Raw genomic sequence first — 21,224 nt, 5'->3', positions numbered from 1 at the left:
GATGGAGGGAAGGGGAGAGGAGGGTTGCTGGACATGGATGGAAGAGAGGGAAGGGAGAGAGAAGAAATGCTGGACATGGATGAAGAGGATGGAAGAATGAGGAAGGAGATGAGATGAGGGAAAAGGAAGAGAGGAGAAAAACTGCACATGGATGAAGAAAATAGGCAGAAGCTGAGGACCAGAAATGAAGAAGAAAGGAGGAAAGGAAAGAAATGGAAAGGAAGCCCTGGAAACGGAGTTAAGAGGACAGATAGCAGCAGAATCGGATACTGGGCCAGCATGATCAGAAAAACAGTCACCAGACAACAAAGGTAGAAAAAAATCATTTTATTTTCATTATAGTGTTTGGAATATGTCCACTTTGAGAATCAGGTGCTCAACATTAAAAGTTTATATTTATTTACTTATTTATGGCATTTTATCCCACATTAAACATGAATTAAATTGGAACCTGGGATCATTTAATTTTTTTTTTCCTGGAGACAGTAATGCATTGCCCCCCCCCCCCAGGCTCTCTCCCCGGCTATAGCCAGCTCTGCAATTTTGAGGGGAGGTGCACAGGTGGATGGGGGGGGGGGCAGCAGAGGTGGACGGGGAGAGAGCCTGTTGTTAAACATTTACCAGCACACCACTGTCTAGTGCCCACCCATCCAACCTGTTGGCCCACCCAAAAATTGACTTCTGGCTACGCCACTGATGTGCGGGCAGCAAGAAATTATACGTGCTGCCGTGCCGAGACTTTTGAGGTCTTTTTCCTACATTAGTTGCATTTAAGACTTTAATTTTCACGGTTAAGTTTATTCTTCAGCTTTGGATATTGTTTAGGCTAAGAAACTTTCCATCTCTATCTTTATATATCTTCTTGAGCAAAACACAATTACCATTTTCCCACTTTTTAAGCTCCCTTCCTGTAGTCGACGATTGCAGAGTATAGCAGCAGCTCACCCCTGCTGAGCTCCTTCCACCACGCCCCGACAACTCCTCAGACCGGAGCAGGTGTGGTGGACTCTACGGCGGCCCTCCTGCGCGTGAGCCAGCACAGCCGCCGGCCTCAGGTGCGTCCCACGTGACAGAAACCGACCAATCCCACCTGGGAGTACAGCTAGCCAGCCTCTCGCTGCGTGCTCAGCTTTGTCTGCCCGCGGCGCAGTTCGTGCTTCCTGTCAGCCGTTCGCCTCAGCGCTCGCCACACAGTTGCTTCTCTCTCCCGCCGTCATGTCCACCTCGTCCAGCCACTGGTCCGTGGAGAACGGCACGGCGTCCTCCGATAAGGACAGTGTCTTCTACGAGCGAGTACGCACCTATAGCCCCGTCACCAAGATGATGCAGGTGTTGGAGCCGGGCTCGCCGTTGCCGCTGTCTCCGATGGAGCGCGCGCCCAGCCCGCATATCCAGAGCTTCGTGTGGAGCGGTGAACCGCCCGTCGTGCAGGTACAACGAGCTCTCTTGGCAGTCTCCATTTCCCATCCCCCACGGCTTCCTGGGCTCCGGGTGCCTCGGTATTGGGCCCCCGCGAACAATTTTTAGCTTTACATCTACTACTATTACTATTTAGCATTTCTATAGCGCTACATCCCATCGTATTCCCTCCTGCCCCACCCCCTATTAACTTTCAGGCCCGTAGCCGCCCCTCCTCCAATCTATTGATAATTAAATCCAGCAATCATGAGCATCACAAAAATCCTATATAAAAATGTACTGATTTCAAGGACCTACTGTTATACTCTGGCCGCAGCTGCTCTTTGCTGCTCCCCCCCCCCCCCCCCCACGTAGCTGCCTCCTAGAGTTGCAGGATAGTTGGGCTGGCCCTGGGCGCCTGTGGCGGGAGGGTCCATCATCTCCCTTCTCTCTGCTGGAGCTTGGCAGGAAAACGGACTCTGAGCTGCAGTCCAGAGAGTACGGAAGAGAAATAAGTTCTTTTAATCCTTCCTTCGAGAAATGTAGGTGCCCTGTGCATGAGGTAGATTTTGCAAGGAGCATCCAAGGTAGGGTGCAGGCGTTTGTTGTAATAGTAGGAAAGAAAGGTTTAGACATTATGTAAGGTTTTTGTAACCTGACTCCGTGACAGGAGGAAGTCTTGTGGAAATGAAATAGCAGAGTTGTACTTTAAGGTAAATATTTTCCAGAGGAACAACAAAACAACCCCCCACCACCATCACCATATCTATCTATCTATCTATCTATCTATCTATCTATCTATCTATCTATCTATCTATCTATCTATCTCTGTCTGGAGTCATCACGTGCGCTATGCCATTGCTTTTACTATTCATTTTGATGGCTTAAAAAATGGTCTCAATACCCCGAGGACGGAATAGGAAATTAAATATCTGTGTTGTGTGAAGATTGCTTTCTGTTGTTGGAAAGTTTGCATGGGCCTGCTCTCTAACTTGACTTCTGAATGTGCATGCCTTCAAAAGAATAATCAAAGGGAATGTGATCGTAGACCCGAGGCTTGAAATCTTTTATTTTCTTGTTCTGTTCCATCGCTTTTACTGGGAAAATCGCCCAGGCTTCCACGGGCCGCATGGCTTTGCATCTCACTGCTCAGCTGACACCTTGTAAACAAACTACTGCCAAGATTGGGGAGTTGTTGTTAGAACGCAAAATCAATGGCATTTTTTTGAAGCACGGGGTCTGTGTTAACTTTTTTTTTGTTTTGTTACATTTGTACCCCGCGCATTCCCACACATGGCAGGCTCAGTGCGGCTTACATGGGGCAACTTGGTTATCTTTGGCGTATTCTTTTGTATATTCGTCTCTTTACTTGCCCAAGTTCAAAGAAACAGGTCAGGAAGTACAGACTTACCCTCCTGTTTACTGTGCGGCAATGGGGGACATCCTTCAAGTGTCTGCATTAGCGCACTGCAGCTAGCGCGACTAAGTAAACGGGGGGGGGGGGGGGGGGGGGGGAGACTAGGGGGTGTTTTACTAAAGCTTAGGTCTAGTTACCTGCAGCAGGGCCCATAGGAATAACATGAGCCCTGCTGCAGATAACTCGAGCTGAGCTTTAATAAAAGACCTTCCTCCTAGACTTTTATATAAAGCTGACCTGGGCTTCTTTTTCCTGGTTTGGGTTTGTTTTAAACTTTTGTTTTTTATTATTATTTTTATTTTTTTGTGTGCTGTGTAGCACATAGGAGGGGATTTAATTGTTACTAAAAAAACGAAGCAACTAGTCAAATTCTGTTTTATCCTGTCGATGAACCCTTATGTTTAGGAATCATGTTTAGTGAAATAATTGTCATCCCAAAGGAGCTTGACAGATTTGTCTCTGGTAACTTGACAAAGGCCGTTGAAATATATTAATTGATAAAGAGTTGCTTATGTTGTTCCATGTGTGATTTATGTTTAAGACTGTTTTACCGATTTCAGTTTAAAGGTATGGGTGCTTCTAGCAAGTATTGCAAGCTGTGTTGACCAATTAATTATTTTTATTGGTTACACTGCATGCTTACTTCTGCCCTATGTACACTTTGGTATTATTTTCATAACCCATCATTTTACCTTTGCACCTGCTTATTTGAGTAGAGAACCAGAACAATTAGCAAACTGACATATAGCAAAACTTGGCTGGTTGCTTTTGTTCTGTTCATTTAAGAGAATGGAGCCTAAAGTGTCAACACATCCTACTGCATAGCTTAAAAAAAGCCTAAGGCCAAACGCCTTTGCCTGTTAGTCAGGTGTTAATTTTGCCCACTTCTTTATCATAAATGGTATAAAATGGCAGGCTTAAAAAATAATTCTGCAGAAAAAAAGATGGGACGCGCATGCCAATCCTAAAACTACCGTGGGATGCTTACTGTAGCTTAGTAAAAGGGGTCTCTGTGTTAGCGTGCACAAAATGAATTTTATAGTTTGTTTCATATGTCCCTGAAATTCTCTTTTGTACTTAAAGGAGAGAGATGTGGTAGCCGTGTTAGTCCACTTCTAAAAGTAGTCAATAGAAATAGAATAAAATAAAACATAGAAAAGAAAATAAGATGATACCTTTTTTATTGGACTAACTTAATACATTTTTTGATTAGCTTTCGAAGGTAGCCCTTCCGCAGATCAGAAATAAGCAAATTTTGATAAGTAACAGCATATATAAGTGAAACATCAAAGTATTTCAGTGACAGTCTGAAAGGATGAGGGAGGGGTGGGCTAGGTGAGAAACAGAGAGGGCTGAGAGGATGAGCGACAGGGAGATATGCATGGTGATCAGAGGGTGACAGCAGTAAATTTAATGGTTTATAATGGGCTAGAAAACCCAGATCTGTCTGGTGGGTGTCAAAATATTTAACCATTTTGACTTATAAAAGGTCTTGCGTTCCTGTATTGTTTTATAGTTTCCCTTAAGTATTCTCACCATAAAATCATTAGTACAGTGTTCTGGTTTTGTAAAGTGCTGTCCCACAGAGGTAACATCCTGGTTGGCACTAGCATTTTTCATATGATGTCTATACTTTGATGTTTCACTTATATATGCTTATCAAAATTAGCTTATTTCTGATCTGACGAAGAAGGGCTACCTTCGAAATCTAATAAAAAAATGTATTAGGTTAGTCCAATAAAAAAGGTATCTTATTTTCTTTTCTGTGTTTTATTTTATTCTATTTCTATTGAGTACTTAAAGGAGAAAGTGTTAAGATAAATGCCACTTTGGAACTGGTCAGTATAACAGAGGTGTATAAGGAAGAAAAAATAACGAAGTCTATTAAGTAGGGTGATAAGACTTTTAAAGTATGTTGATGAAAGGAGAAGGCAGAGGTGCAACTGGAATTATAAAACAGAGGGGGGGGGGGAATATGGATGCTTCATGGGAAAAGCAGAGAACATCCATAGATAAGAGATAGGAGTACCTTTGGTAAAAGCTAATAAGGAAGAGACTGGTAACTACAATCCAATCAGTTTGATTTGAGTTGTGTTTGAAGAACTGGAATTAATACTGAAAGAAAGTACAGTCGAATATCCTGAATTTGGCAAATTTCAGAATCTAGGTAGTACGTGTTTTTTTTTGTTGTTGGTGATGGTGCTGGTGTTTTCACCCAGGAGGTCACGCAAGACAAATGTTATTAATTTCTGTGACAGGCTGACCAAAGACTTACATCAAGGGTAAGAGCTAGTTGTGGCATTCTTGGATTTAAGTAAGGATTTTGGCATAGTTCCACAAAGGGGAAAGGGAAATGGGACTTGATATACCGCCTTTCTGAGGTTTTTGCAACTACATTCAAAGCGGTTTACATATATTCAGGTACTTATTTTGTACCAGGGGCAATGGAGGGTTAAGTGACTTGCCCAGAGTCACAAGGAGCTGCAGTTCCCCAAGATCAAAGTCCACTGTACTAGGAGCACCCCCACCGCCCTAAATAAGCTGAGCAGTGTGGAGGATGGGGGTCCTGAGGTGGTAAACTGGTTGATAGATAATAGTGGGCAGTGGTAAATAAATTTCATGTTAAGGAACGATCGGCCATCGTCTTAAGGATGAAACTGGGGTCCTACTCTGTTCAATGTTTTATAAATGATAACTTAAGAAGGGTTGGTAGAAAAATGATTTGTCTTGTTGGAAAGCTCACGCTATAGAAATTAGTAGTAGTAGTAAAGCTCTACAAAGTAGACACTCCAGATAGAGTAGAAACATGAAGTGTGATTTGAGAAATGATTTAGCAGCTTATATTCAATGCACAAACCCCTAGGTTCTGTATATGGCGCCCAGATGAGCGCACAACTTAATTGACTAATGATCTAGTAATAATTGTATGCTAACCAATTATTGATGCTAAATGGCACCAATTAGGATTTGCATGTGCATCTGGCTGTGCACTAGGGACATGGGCGAGTCATGGGCATTCCAGAAAGTTGTGCGTAGTGTTAGAGAGTAATGGGTCTCTGTGCTGAACTTGGCGCTAGGATTTACACTAGGTTCCAGCAGTGTAAGTCTGGCACCCAGAGTTGGATACAGAAACCGGCACTAAGCGCTATTGTATAAAGGGCATGTGACCCTTACAGAATAGTACTTAGTGCCAAACTTTTTCAGTGCCCATTTTTGAGTGCCATTTATAGAATTTCCCCCCATTAGCTTGTGGTTAGCGCGGGAGCCCTTACCTCCTATAAAGTAGGTGCCAAGTGCTCCTGTGCCTAATGGCCATGTGCTAATTGGGAAATTAGAGTGTGGCCATTAATTGAGGACTAGAAAATGTGGCATTTTACAGCTGCACTAAAAGTGACCTCATTGCAGGAAACCCATGCGCTAATCGTAGCGCAGAGACCACATTTTAGCTCAGCTTAGTAAAAGGGCCCGTGGTTTTCTTCTTGCCTTTAAAACATTGATATGGGGGGAGTTGGAAGAGTGTTTTGGTTGATTTGTGAGATATATAAAAAGCATTTAAGCAGCAATATACTGAAGAGACTTGGTTGTAATATGGGATGGTTTATTATTTTGATATGTATTTTGAAAAAGTTTAATAAAATTTATTTTTAAAAAGTGTCATTCATATTTGTCTCATAGTAGTCATGAACTAGCTTAAGATATCACAGTCTGCAGAATAGCCCTACCAGTGTGTTTTGCTTCACACAGCACCAGCAGCCTAGGAGATAGGGTGGAGGGAAAGAGCTTGGTTTGTTTCGCTCTTCCAAGCAAAAAGGTGGTGGCCTGCTTCCCCTGAATATGTCACATAGATGCTGATTCTTTGTGAGTTCCTGCACCTATGTGCTAACCTTTGTTCTTTGACCTTTCTTTAAAGAGAAAAAAAATTCTACACTGTAAATGCCCTGGTGTGATCTCCCAATATGTTTTTTTCCCCTCCTCCTGGAGCTTCATTTAACATTTCCAAACATGAAACAAACATTTAAAAAAATGAACAAGATTATTACTGACCTGTTTCTAGTTAAACATTCACAAACGAGCAAATTAATTAAAAACAAAACTATTTAGAAGAAGTAAATGGGGAATGTTCCTGTTGCCTTAAGGCATCTGTAATTTAAGCACTGACCTTTCTAGGTAGTTCTACACACCCATTTCATAAAAAATGGGTTCATAAAAAAAATACAACAACCCCCCCCCCCCCCCAGAAACTAGCACATCATAGTATGGAGCTACAGGGAAATCAGGTTCCTCAGTCTAGTATACAGATTCCTTTGGAGTATTAACCTATCACTGTATGTTATAAGTCACTGTGATAAGTACACTAGTCATGTCAAATGCCAAGATGCACTAAACTTAACGAGCCCTTAATGAGCAAGTAGTAAATCCTGGCATGCACTAAACATCGTTTCCCCGATCACAGTAGCAGCTAACGAAAACGGAATGCAAATCATTTATAATGAGCTGCTGTACCATTGCAAGGCTATTATAATGATATGCACTAATGTTTACCGATTCCCCTTACAGTGGAAACCCTAGCGTGAGGTCTGCACCTCTCGTTAGGCAGGGGCTGCTGTGGGAAAGGAAAAAAAAAAACAAGCGGCATGCCTGTGCCTAACATTGACGTCCTTCAAGGACGTCCCTGATGAGCACAGCTTTCTTTTTTCCCTTCCGACGCCCCTTTTTTGATGCATTGCCGTTCCCTACCGATTCGCTATGGAATTCGGTAGGGAACGGCTCTAAGGACGACTTTAGTGCATCTGGCTCAAAGTTGCTAGAATGAAATGCTGACAAACAAGTTGAAAGTGTTAACTAACTGAGCCTAATAAGGAGTATCGCCCCCTAAGGTGTTTTTTGACTTTTCAGTTTATGGTATGTGCATCTGGAATTTGTTTATTGGATGAAGTATCTTGGCTGGCTGGCTGGCCGACCAGCCAGAAACTCCTGGGGAAAATGCCTCCAATTGCCGGATGTTGGATATAACCCACAGACTATGGGTGTGTTAATGACCAACCCAATAATTTTAACATCCACAGATTAGTATAATGAGCACCCAGCCCTGGTTGTTCATGTTTTTTTCTCTTTTTTTTTTTTTTTTTTGTAATGAAAACTGGAGAGAGTACAGCCAAAAATTTCTTTTAAGAATGTTTGAAATAGTTCATTTTCCACCCTTCCAAGAAGAATTCTGCTTTTTTTTCCTTTATATTTTAGAGGAATGCATTATTATTTTTTCTTTTTCGAGGGGCATGTTGTGTATAAACTAATATTTTTATGTAACTTATCTCATATAACCAGATCAGTATGTAATTAACAAAGGGGCCTTTTACTAATCTGTGCAAAAAGGTGGCCTCTGTGACTAGCATGTGGATTTCCCTGCACGCTGAGGCCACTTTTAGCACAGCTGTAAAATGGCCAATTTATTTTTTTATTTTCTGTTTTAATGGCCATGCACTAATTGCCCCCTTAGTGCATGAGCTCTTACCAACACCTGTTTTGTAGATGGAAAGGGCTCATGCACTAACATGCACACTAATCAGTTGGTAAGCAGCAGTGTAGCTGTGCTAATTGATTGGGGGTGGAGAGTAGGCATGCCCAGTGCTAAAAAAATACTAGTAGAGGCATATAGAAACCTATGGCACTTTGGAAGGCTAAGTGCTTTGAAAATATGCCTCAATGTATTTTTTAGTGGTTGGTAAGCGTGTGCAGATTCCAAAACTACTATGAGACGTTAGTGCTAACTGCCGCTTAGTAAAAGGACCTCAAACACATTAGCATAAAGGTTAATGAGAAGAATCTTTTCTTCTTAAAGTATTAGAGGACCAGATTATAGTGGATAATGGTTGCATATATATATATATATATATATATATATATATATATATATATATATATATATATGTGTGTGTGTGTATGTGTGCAGAATAGATTGAGTGATCTCATTTTTGCTCAATAGAGCTATGAGCTTGCCATTTTCAACTAGTTAAGGTGGATGCCTTGGTTTTATTGTTAAAGAATATCAAGTATGATTATACCATTTTAAAAATATTTTTACGGTCCTAGAACTCGAAGGGGAGGGGGCGGTCCTGGAACTCGGAGGAGAGAGAGGGAGGGAGGGCGTGGAACCTTGCTAGCGCCTGTTAAATTTCTGTCAGAAATGGGCCTCTTTTACTAGTTTTTAAAATGTTTATTGGGTATTTGTAAAATGTGCATATTCTTGCTGTCAATCCTGTGGTAGCAGTGTAATTGGTAAGAAGAGACAGGCATGCTCTGTTATTTAAAGGGAGACTTAATCGTTGTAAGCAATTGTCTATTCTCCTGTACTCTATTTTGTCCTTAAGCAAAGTTTCTGGCTTTTATATGTGAGATTGTTTGTCTTTTTATCCAGTTTGTTTATTGTGGAGGGAAATCCTTAATGCTGATTTTGACCTGACCATAATTATACTATCCTTTAGGGAAGGCTAGCAAGCCAAACTGTGCAAAACCCAGCTGCTCCACAAAATCTGTATTTCTGAATTTCTTTAATACAAATTGCAGTGTAGCCTACAATTTTTATCAGGAGTTTTAAAATATTAGCCTATAAAATATTTCATAATTTTCCTAGTTTGGTACATCAGTTTGGCTAATAATAGTTTATGACTCTTTCACTGCTCAGTGTTTCCTTGAATTGGACTTAGTTCTCTTTGAAGGACTGAGTTCTTCTGCTCTGCTGATTGGTCTTTTCCTTGACTGCATGCCTTTATGAATATCAGGAAATGCTACTTTAGGTTTACCTTTTCAGCTTTTGTGGTTGATAGCTGTGTCACTAAGGGGTCCTTTTTCTAAGGTACATCAACAGATTTAGCACACGCTAATGATTAGTGTGCGCTAAATAAGAGGCCCATAGGAATATAATGTGCTTCTTATTTAGCGCTCGCTCGCTAAATGTATTACCACACCTTAGTAAAAAGACCCCTAAAACATTTGGATATATTGGACATTTCTTAGTTGTAATTTTTTTCTGGGGAGAAATAAGGTTATTTTGAGCCATCCTGAATAAAATCTTTATAAAATGTAGTAATTTCTCTTAAGTCCTGGATATTGACTATTCACACTTATTGTTCAGAAGTAAATAATGATAAAGCTTTATGCATCATGCTTTTTTTGTATGTTTGCTTTCAAATATCCTGATAATACGAGCAAAAAACACCTTTAAAAAAGGAACTAAGAACTGGAGTTTGGAAGTCCTGAATACAGTATGGCGCCAATTATCTGAACGCCGATTAACCCGATATTCAATTATTCGGATTGGCACTCTTCAGAGTATATACAGGTGGGCCAGAGTGAGAACAGCAGCAGTGCATCACCTCTCTGTCTCCATTTCCCTAGCATCCGCCCTCTAAATCTACCACATTGTACAGTACTTTACCAGGGATTCATCCTTGCAGTCTGTGCTTTCCCCTTTGGGAAATGATGTCAACGAAAGCAGGGACGCAGCAGAGAAAAGCCCTGCCCTTTCCTTTTCCTCCTGACAACGAGAGTGGGGACACAGCAGAGAAAAGGTCCACCCTGAAAACAAACAGTGAGTATTCTTGCAATCCTCACTTCCCCCTCAGGAAATGACATCAATGAGAGCAAAGAAAAGTTCCGCCCTGAAAACTGACAATGAGTATCCTTGCAGTCTGCACTTTCCCCCTCAGGAAATGACATCAGTGAAAGCAGGGACGGAGCAGAGAAAAACCCTGTCCTTTCCTTATCCTGCTGACAACGAGAGCGGGGACGCAGCAGAGAAGTCCTCCCTGAAAACTGACAATGAGAGCCGGGGACGCAGCAGAGAAAAGGTTTGCCCTGAAAACTGACAATGAGAGCGGGGATGCAGCAGAGAAAAGGTTTGCCCTGAAAACTGACAATGAGAGCGGGGACGCAGCAGAGAAAAGGTTTGCCCTAAAAACTGACAAGGAGAGCAAGGACACAGCAGAGAAAAGGTCTGCCCTGAAAACTGACAAGAAGAGTGGGGATGCAGCAGAGAAAAGGTCTGTTTAAAATGGCGTCAAATTGAAGCATGTTGTCATTAAAAGAAAAAATTGACATCGTGGAGAAATCAAGGGGGTCTTTTACAAAGGCGCGCTAGCATTTTTAGCATGTGCTAAATGATAGAGACACCCATATATTCCTATGGGTGTCTCTAGCGTTTAACGTGCATTTATTTTTAACGTGCTAAAAATGCTAGTGTGCCTTTGTAAAAGGACCCTTAAGAAAAGGACTATCTGGGGAAAAATTTGGCAGAAGAATGTGGTGTAGGAACATCTACAATATCCTATATAATAATTTGCACCTTCGTCTGGATGCCTGGGTTTGTAACACAGTTCCCATTGATCCGCCCTGGGGATGACATCACAGGGCGGACCAATGGGAAGTGAGAGGGGAGGGAAGCCAGCACCAGCCACCGGAGGTAAGTACAGAATTGGGCCCCTGAGTTCCATGAGCCCCTCCCTCCTTCCCCATCTGAGTTCCATGCCCCCCTCCCTCCCTCCTTCAACTGCTGTCTGAGTTCCACCGCCCTGCGCCTCCCTCCCTCTCTGTGGCCTCCGAGTGCAAGCAGGACGTGTGCGGCAGCCCCTCCCCTTTGTAAGTGCTAAGTTGCTGTTCTTTAAAACTTTTTACCTCCTGGTCCGCCGGAAACAGTGAAGTGGAGCAGGCACGGCACGGCGCTTCAGACTGCCTTCGCTTTCGCTTCTGTTTCATCTGTGCCTTCGGCCCCGTCCTTCCACAAACAGGAAATGAGGGCGGGACCAGAGGCAGAGCTGAAACAGAAGCGAAAGCGAAGGCAGTCTGAAGTGCCGTGCCGTGCCTGCTCGACTTCACTGTTGCCGGCGGACCATGAAGTAAAACGTTTTACAGAACAGCCGGCACTTACGAATGGGAGGGGCAGCTGCACACATCCTGCTTCCACTGGGAGGCCACAGAGAGGGAGGGAGGCGCGGGGTTGTGGAACTCGGATGACAGTGGATGCGTGGAACTAGGAGGGCGGGGGACGAGAGAGAGGGGGGAGGGGACCTGGAACTCAACCAGGAGGGAAGGGGAGGGGCCTGGAAGGGGAGGGCCAATCCTGGAACTCGAAGGGGAGGGGCTCCTGGAACTCAGAGGACAGGGAGGGGTGCCTGGAACTCTGAGGACAGGGAGGGAGGCAGGTTGGGGGGCATGGAACTTGGAGGGCGGGAGGGAGGCAGGTAGGGGGCATGGAACTCGGAGAGAGGGAGGCAGGTAGGGGGGCATAGAACTCGGAGGGGAGGGGGGCTGGAACTTGGAGGAGAGAGAGGGAGGTAGGGAGGGGGGCCCTGGAACCTTGCTAGTGCCCGTTTCAACGGGCCTCTTTTACTAGTCTGACAAAAAAAGAACAATGATGCTATTGTACACTGTTCTCAAAGAAGAGAAACTTGGAATATTTTTTTTCTGTTTCCAAAAATGAAAATGGAACGGACTGTACCCATGTATCTAAATTTCTTGAATTTGCTGACTGTACTGTTCTTTGGGTTTTATCCCCTTGCAGCAAAGGCTTTTGTGATATGTCCAAATAGTGAAGAGATTAGCTACAGTGACATGATTCACTCACCGGTCCCCGTTTGTGCTTCAGAAATGTAGCACTGTATAGTGGGGGGAGGAGTTGGTTAATTATAAAAATGTTACATAAATTTTGGAGTGTCTTTTGTTTTCAAGTGCAAGGTTAACAAGGATTGTTATTATGTACCAAACAGTTAAGGTGAATGCCAAACGATTTTAAGTGGCTTGGTGCTTTATTCTTGTTCCTTTTATTGTATGTTTAACCTGTTAATAAAGTCATGCAAATAAAAAAAAAAAAGAAAGAAATGTAGCACTGTTCACAGAGCATTGGTATCCATTCTGTAAAGAACAACAGTGTGAATTGTTACTTTCATGTGGGGGACTGGGTGACTTGGCAGAATGGTCACAGCATTGCAGAAACTTCCACCTGTAAGCCACAGTTCTAATCCCAACTAAAATGGCCGGAAAGGAGACAGTGGTTGTCTGTCTAGTTCTGGAGCTGTGGAAGAAGTATTCATATTGCAGCTCCTTGGATCCCTGTAAATCTGTGAATTCTGCTTCACATATTGTCACTGGCACATGACAGGACTACAGTGAGAGACACTACTATTATTGCATTTTTATTTTATTCCAATTGATAGGCACATGTCCAGAAGAAGAATAGCCCATTGGATTCTGGTAGAAAGATAAGACAAAAGACTTATGCCAGGGCTCATTTCTTTGTTCAGTTTAGTTAGGAAAATTATTTTGGGATTTAAGCCATCAAACTGTGACTTAGATCCTTTGCCACTGTGAATGGTTTGAGCATGTAAAGATGTACTTGTTCCTTGACTAGTTAAGTTAATTCATCTTTTGTCTGATGGATTGTTGCCTGTGGCCTTGAAGCAAATATTTGTGAAGCTGTTGTTGGAGAGAGAATTTATATTTATTTATTTTAAAGTTTTCTATTCTGCTTAATCCATACATAATATTAACACGAACCAAACTTACAATAAAATTATACATACAAACAGATAAAATTAGTCCATCCAAAAATTATTACTGAAATTTCATTCCTTGCCCCTGCTGAAAGCTTGCATAAATACAACAGTGTTTTGAGATTTTTTTTTTTTTTTTATGTTCCTGATTCTGAGAGGGAGCTTGTTCCAAGATGCTGGTCCTGCAATATAAAATATCTTATTTCTGTATTCCCCAGACTTAACAACATGATGAGATGGATATCAAGTAATTGTTGAGTTCCTGATCATAGCAAACAACTTGGCTGATAAATATGGAGCTTAGCTGCTAAAATCTTTTACACCTGTTTTGCCAATACCTTGAAGAGAAACTGAATCCTAAATTCAGTAGATAACCAATATAAGCTTTTCAATACAGGAGTAATATGTTCAAAGCAACTGGTCCCTGACAAAATCCTAGCCACTGAATTTTGAGCTATTTGTAATGCGTTTATCTGAGTCTTCAGAAGTCCTAACAATAAAGCATTTGTGTAATCAAAACAAGGAGTTACTAAACTTTGCACAACAGTTCTGAAATTATGCGGCTTTAGTAAAGTCTTCAATCTTCTCACCAAACATAATTTAAAGTAAACATTTCTGATAATCTTACATACAGGTACCTTCATAGTCAAACTTTCATCAAATATCACACCTAAATCTTTCAAATCTCGGACAATAGGAATAGACTCCTTATCAAATTGAAACATTGTTCAAATGTCTTCCAATTCATAAGTTGTCAATAGTAAAATTTGTGTCTTATTGATATTTAATTTCAGACTGTTCACAGACATCCAAAAATAATTGACTGCAGAATGGTATTGAAGTGAGTGATCTGAGATTGTTTCACCCAGTGACTAGTCGACCTTTCCTAGGTAAATACATGGAGAAGGTAGTTTTTCAGCAATTGTTGAAGTTTTGTAAGATCAGTAACATAGCCCATCCTTTGCAGTCAGGGTTTCAAGAGGGGCACATGTCAAAGAGTATTTTGGTATTTGTCAGGGGTATACAGATGTCAGCAGTTAGGGGATGGGGGTTCTTTGCTGATTTCTTTTAGATGTTAATGCCACATTCAGTACTGTGGAACATACTTGATTGGTTTAGAGATTGAAACCATGGATGCAGTTCCCAATATACCAATCATACTTTCAAGATAGGGCTTTGAGGGTATTGTAGAATGAGGAGTATTCAAAGTGGGCTGCTTTGAAGTGTGATTTACTACAAGGGTCTATTCTCTGTCCACTTTTATTGTATATATACTATTATTTCAATTGTGGATAACTTTGGGTTTTGATATCTGTTTGTTAATCACATCCAATGCTGGCCTGAATTTGGGGGAGGCTTGGAAGATATTAAATGAATGTTTGGAGGCTTTATTGAAACTGAATCTGGATAAATCCAAATGTGTGTGTTGTTTAATCTTAGAAGGAGAGAACTGACAAACTTTCCTATGATTGGAGAGGTCTTATTGAAATTGAGCCCTGTATTTGCAAATTTCAGCCATGAGCCATTCCTGTTTTGCTAGTCTGCACCTCTTGATGTGCATGAAACCTTTTTTTTTTTTTAATGATCTTTTTTCTGTAGTCCATGCCCTAATTACCAGTTGCATAATTATTGCAGTTGCTTGTATGTGGGGCTGCCTGCAGCAATTCCATCTAGTGCAAAATAAGCCATAAGGATATTGATGGGAAAGAAGTTGCATGGTCATATTGGTTTCCTTTTGTGTGCAGGGTAAAATTTAAGGACCTGTGTATGGCTTTTGAAGTGTATTACCAAAACAAAAACAAAACAGCCTGCAGTGTTTGGCAGATGTTGAGGCATATAAAAAGATAAGCAAAAAAGAGAGGGTCCAAAAGTACACAAACCAAAGTAGCAAACAAACCACAAAAGGGCCTCCAGAACTGGAACAATGGTACAGTCTTTAATGAAATGGACCCGACATGGGCTGTGTTTCGGTGCACAAAAGTGCCTGCCTCAGGGGGTCTAACAAAATACAAAATCAACATATATAATATAATAACTGGTTACCATGCATACTGTCTATTGATTTTGTGTTTTGTTAGACCCCTTGAGGCAGGCGCTTTTGTGTGCCGAAACACTGCCCGTATCAGGTCCATTTCATTAAAGATTGTACCATTGTCCCAGTTCTGGAGGCCCTTTTGTGCTTTGTTTGCTATTTTGTATAAAAAGATTAAATATGTATTATGTTTGTTTAAAAAAATGGCTGCTGTTCTTTCCTGATCAGATAGTTACAGTTCACAAGAAATAGAGCTTTTGCCTATTTTGGTCCTTAGCGGTAGAATTTATTACTTTTGTTTACTCAGTTGAAGAAGATGTCTGTCTGAAAATAAATTTTCGTATCCAAAAGAGCAAAACCCAGAAGAAATGAGAACTCATTTCCAAATACACCTGTAGAGCAGGGGTTCTCAACCCAGTTCTAGGGACACACCTAGCCTGTCAGTTTTCATGATACCCATAATGAATATGCATGAGAGAGATTTGTATGCACTGCCTGCATTGAATGCAAATCTCTGTCATGCATATTCATTATGGGTATCATAAAAACCTGACTGTCTGGGTGTGTCTCAAGGACTTGAGAGCCCCTGATCTAGAGGAAGTAAATTTCAAACATAGAGCTTCTTTTACTAAGCCGTGCGGCAAATGAGAGGATGCCCATTGGAATTGAATGGGCTTTCTCTCATTTGCTGTGCCAGGAATCGCTAGCGTGGCATAATAAAAGAGGCTCTTAGGCAGGCAACAATTAAATGCTTACCAGCTGATTGAAATTGATTAGCTACAGTTAGTGATGAGGTCATTTTTACTATTCTCCATTATATAGGGGCTTGAATTATAGTGGTATACCTTTTCCTAGTGTTTGATTTCATTGCAGTATCAGAGATTAGCAGTAGCATTAATGAATGTTCATTATATGAATTACAGGTTGTGAGAAGCATTACTATATCTTAGTTGTATGTAATTGTTCCCCTTTTTTTTTATTTGGCGATCTTCCAGTGTGCAGTCCTCAGTCCATTACTGCTTCCTTTGTTTCTTGTTCACTGTCCCTGCCAGAGGGGAATAATTTTTCAAAAGCACCCTTCACCATTGAATGAAATATTGTTCTCCAGCCTATTTTATTAGTTTCTGGTTAATTCTGTTTAAACTCTTGTAGTAGCATTGTAGGACATATTTTAGATACAAAATAATTCTAACATTTCTTCCTTTCAGAAAGGGTTGTCATATGTTGAACTTTTTTTTTAAAGTTTACTCCTTGGTGGAACACTTCTGCTTCAAGCATTTTATATGTATATTGCTAGAGGAAGACCGCATTCCACCATTTCTTTGATGGGGCTCTGCAAAATCATATCCTCATTTACTAACCTGGAAGTGCATTAATACCCTAATGTATGCTACTTAATGCAAATGCTATAACTTGGCTTCCTTTTCCTTGGTTTTGCTTGGCAGTTGTTGTTTCCACCTTCCCTCGGGATCTGGAATTAATTGCATATAAAAACAGTAATGGGTGACCCTCCCAACGCCTACTGGAGTTCACAGCCTTGAAGTTCAAAGCTGAGCAGGGACTGTAATTAGAGGCCTGCAATGTTATAGAATGAAGTATAGACACCTGGTGCCTCTCGCTCTCTGCTACTGGAAAGATTAATGAGGCACTGCAGGCAGGTTTTTTTTTTATATATACCCATAGAGAAAATTAGAAAGGTTTATTTAATTGGTTCGAGTCTCCTCCTGTTCTCTTACCTTTAACATCATTTCTCAAAAAGCTGGCATCTTCTCACAGTGTAGCTGCACTAACCAATTAGCGCTGAGTACACCTACTTTCCGCCCCCAAATATTCCCCCAGTGCTAAAAAATAAGCATTTTTTTTAGTGTGTGGGAAGTGCGCACCAATCCAGAAACTACTGCAGGACACCTGAGTGTGTCCTGTGATAGTGACTTTTAACCTTCGTTAAGCACAGATTAATGCTTACTGCAGCTTAGTAAAAGTGCAAAAGTTTGCCCCTCAATGTATTAAAAAAGTCACTTCCCTTCTATTACTGATAGAAATTGATAGATAGTATATCATGGTTTTCTCTTTCTTACTTGCTTTTGGATGCTAGTCTGGCATGATTGAAACGTTCTTTTCTATTGAAATTGTAGTTCTTTTTCCTTCGATGTTTTTAGTCTGTCAATCACTTTGCTCTGTTTGAGAGTTAATAGTGGTAAGCTATATTTATTTATTTATTTAGATTTTGCTCACACCTTTTTCAGTAGTAGCTCAAGGTGAATTATATATCTCTGTCCCAGGAGGGCTCACAATCTAAATTTGTACCTGAAGTAATGGAGGGTTAGGTGACTTGCCCAAGATCACAAGGAGCAGCAGTGGGATTTGAACCAACCACCTCTGGATTGCAAGACTGGTGCTCTAACCACTAGCAGGGCCGGTCTTAGGCAGAGGCGACAGAGGCGGCCACATAGGGCCCCGTGCTTAGGGGGGCCCCACGTGGCGCTCCTCAACTCTGCCTCGCTCGGACGACCACATCATGATCCCGCTTGGCCACCGCCGCTCCGCTCCTGCCACGTTGCGGCACGGTGCCCATCCCCCGCTGAGCCCACCATCAGCAGCCCCCCCGCCTCCCCCGGACCCCGACAGTTGCACCGATGGCCCTGACAGACAGTTGTAGCGTCAGCGCGACAGCCCCGGCTCCCGACAGAGTTGCAGCGACGGCTCACCCCAGCGTTTCACTTCCCGCTCAATGTCCCGCCTTCTGATGAGGTATTTTCTGTTTGGCTGGCGGGAGTCACTGAGCGGGAAAGCTGCCTGGAGCCTGGTCGGAGGTGAGCCGGTGTGCGAGTGAGTTTGACTTAAAAATAAATAAAGACAGTCAAGTGGAGCTTGAGCTGGAGCAAGTTTGTGCCACTGCCATTCAAAGGTAAGCCAGGTATGATGATAGCTTTTCTTATAACGAAGAAGGAAGTTTCAAACCCCTTTTGTGCCATTTTAAAGGTAAATACTATTGCAGTAGTCTATTATTCTCCCATCAGTGATTGTCAAAATTCAGTGTTTTATGAAGGGCAGTGACAGGAAAAGATCAAGAGGTTAGCTAAAGTGGTGCGTGTATGTGAGGGGTGGGGACAGGGGCAAGTGGAGAGGGCTAGTAGTGTCAGACTTTACTGTTAATTTGCCCAAAGTTTTTGAAAACCTAAAGAATCCCAAGTGGGCAGACTAAAAATTGTCCATCTAAAGGTACTTATCTTGCTAAGCTGGCCAGATCATGTGTATTTAGGAGAATTTGAGTTTCCAAAGCAAATAGCATTGTAGCCTCAAGAAAGAGGGGCATTTCTCTAAGCATGTTCAGCTTAGGAGAGGAAAAGAGCACATATAAAATCCATTTCCAAGGAACCTTTTTAAATTAAAAAAATAGGGGAATTTGAAAGTACTGGATCTTTTCTTAGTATTTTTACTTTATTCTCCTTTGTTATGAGAATTGGAACTACTAATTGTAGTGGACTTGATCTGAATTTCGGGGGGGGGGGGGGTTCATGATAGCATTGTGCTTATTATTTCAATCAGTTTTTTTGTACAAGTTGTACAAGTTTAGCTTCATTTGTCTTTATTTGAAATTTCATAAAAAATTTTCTAAAAATGTAATCTTATCAATGGGGTGGAGCTAGGGTGGGGGTGCTGTTATGGTGGGGGCGGGGCTAGGGCAGGGAGGGGCTTGGATGGGGTCCCACCAAATTGGTCTGCATAGGGCCCTGCACTTGCTAAGACCGGCCCTGACCACTAGGCCACTCCTCCACTCCACTATACTTTGCTATGCCAGAGATTTATATCCCACAATATCCCATCATTCAGGCTCAAAGCGGGTTACATAAATTCATAATCTACTATAATAAAACGCACCCTGAACGTTCTGAGGACAAAGGTAATGAAGTCACAGCAGAACGATAAGGGTTCGTAAGTTCGTGGTGGTGAAGCCATCCCACTGAGAATGCCTCCAGCTCCGCTTCACACACTGCTTTTCTTTTCAAAGGAAAACCTACAGGAGCCCTAAAAGGCCAAAAAAAAAAACGATCGCAAAAATAACCTCCCTTCCGCCCACGTAAACAAACACTGCTGCCTCAGCACAACACCAAAGAAGCTTAAAAAAAAAAGAGAAACATCTATCCAGCACTCTGCAAACACTGACCCCCCTACAAATACCCTTACATTTCACCAAAACAAAGATCTACCTACACAAACCCCACAGACAAAGAAACAGCTTGCAAGCACAGCACATCCCCCAACCCCCTCCCCAAAAACAAAAGTAAAAAAAAAAAAAAACCCACCAACAACCTGCACACACACACAAACTAACTCTGTCACACATGCTCTGTCACACATGCACAGACAATGCACCACAAACACATACATTAACTAACAGAAACACCCCTCCCCCCAAAAAACCACAGAATGTAAACAAAAATACATGCATACTCAATTGCTATCTGAATCATTGTATATCATCTCTGCAGCCATAAACACCCTCAAAGCCACACTCTGCTCCATGACACTTTGCAACCTGGTGAGGGGGGAGGGGGAAATCCCTGCAACTGACATAAAGACCATGGAACTGGGAGAGAGGGAGGGGGGACCCTGCCACATACTCTCATTCTCACACATGCTGGCAACCAGTCTCTGTCTCTCTGTGTGACACACAGACAAACGCACATTCACTCTCTCTCACACAGACCATCTCAACACACACTCTCCAAAGGTTGTTTGAAACTATGTGACTGGTAAGGATTTTTACCTAAACCCGACAAACATGTTTTTATAGTAAAGCTCTTTTTTGAAAACACTTATATCCCTTAATATCAAACAGGAAAAAAAAACAAAAACCCCAAACCACATGCTAGCGCCCGTTTCATTTGTTACGGAAACGGGCCTTTTTTACTAGTATATACATAAAATACATCTCAGTACATCTAACATACATTATTGTAACGTCAAAAATTTTTCAAAAAGCCACACCTTAACTCTCTTCCAAAATACTGCATAAGAAGTTGTTTAAACAAATGTCTAATAGTACCGTATTTTTGTGTATATAACCCACACCAATGTATATCCCACAGACAAGAAGAAACCAAGTAAAAAAAAAAAAGTTTTGAATAGCCCACACACCTGTATTCACCACGCACGCTCAGTTCTTTGAGCCTACATGAGCATGCGCAGGAGTGTGGGTGCCCAAGGCATGCCAACAATGCTGGGCTGGAGGAAAAGCAAGGCCAGCCGACATGAAGGAAAGCTTACTGTAAATTTACCGGATGTCAATTTACAACGCTAAAAAGAAAGTCATATACAGCTGACTTCAATTTATCGGCAGTCAAATACACGAAAGAACATGGAAATCATGAAGCTGAGCGTATGTTTTCCATTGATGAGAAATCTATCTGTGAGTGGTGCAAAGCTGAGGAAAAACTGAAAGAAATCCGCCGTAGAAAGTGTGTATGGCATGGAAAATCTGCCAAATGGCCCAATTTGGAGGTAAATTTGAAACAATGTGTACTTATGCAACGAGTTTGCTACAGGGTTGTTTCTACCATCAGCATAAAACAGAAGGCTCAATCGTTAGCCATTGACATGAAGATCCCCAATTTTTTTTAAATGAAGGAATGAACTGGGTGTATAAGTGTATATGTCGAAATGACTTATGTATTCGAGCTAGAACAACAGTGAGTCAAAAACTACTAGATGACTGAGAAGAAAAAATGGGTTACTTTTGTGCAAGAAGAATGCAGGAAAAATAATCTGCAACCAGGAGACATGATCAACATGGATGAGGTACAGATGAGTTTTTGATATTCCAAGTATA

At 41.7% G+C, this 21,224-nt stretch overlaps 1 protein-coding gene across 1 annotated transcript in view; it reads left to right on the top strand.

Moving 5' to 3' along the window:
• Positions 1–1,136: 1,136 nt before the first annotated feature.
• The window catches only part of POF1B (POF1B actin binding protein), a 193,265-nt gene continuing 173,177 nt past the window's right edge, over positions 1,137–21,224 (top strand). The window contains exon 1 of the mRNA XM_030209028.1: positions 1,137–1,431. Coding sequence (XP_030064888.1) covers positions 1,216–1,431 — 216 coding nt within the window. The 5' untranslated portion in view covers positions 1,137–1,215. The remainder of the gene's footprint in view (positions 1,432–21,224) is intronic.

This window comes from Microcaecilia unicolor, chromosome 7, assembly GCF_901765095.1.
Source record: "Microcaecilia unicolor chromosome 7, aMicUni1.1, whole genome shotgun sequence".
Lineage (NCBI taxonomy): Eukaryota > Metazoa > Chordata > Amphibia > Gymnophiona > Siphonopidae > Microcaecilia > Microcaecilia unicolor.
This window is presented reverse-complemented; position numbering and strand designations above follow the sequence as displayed.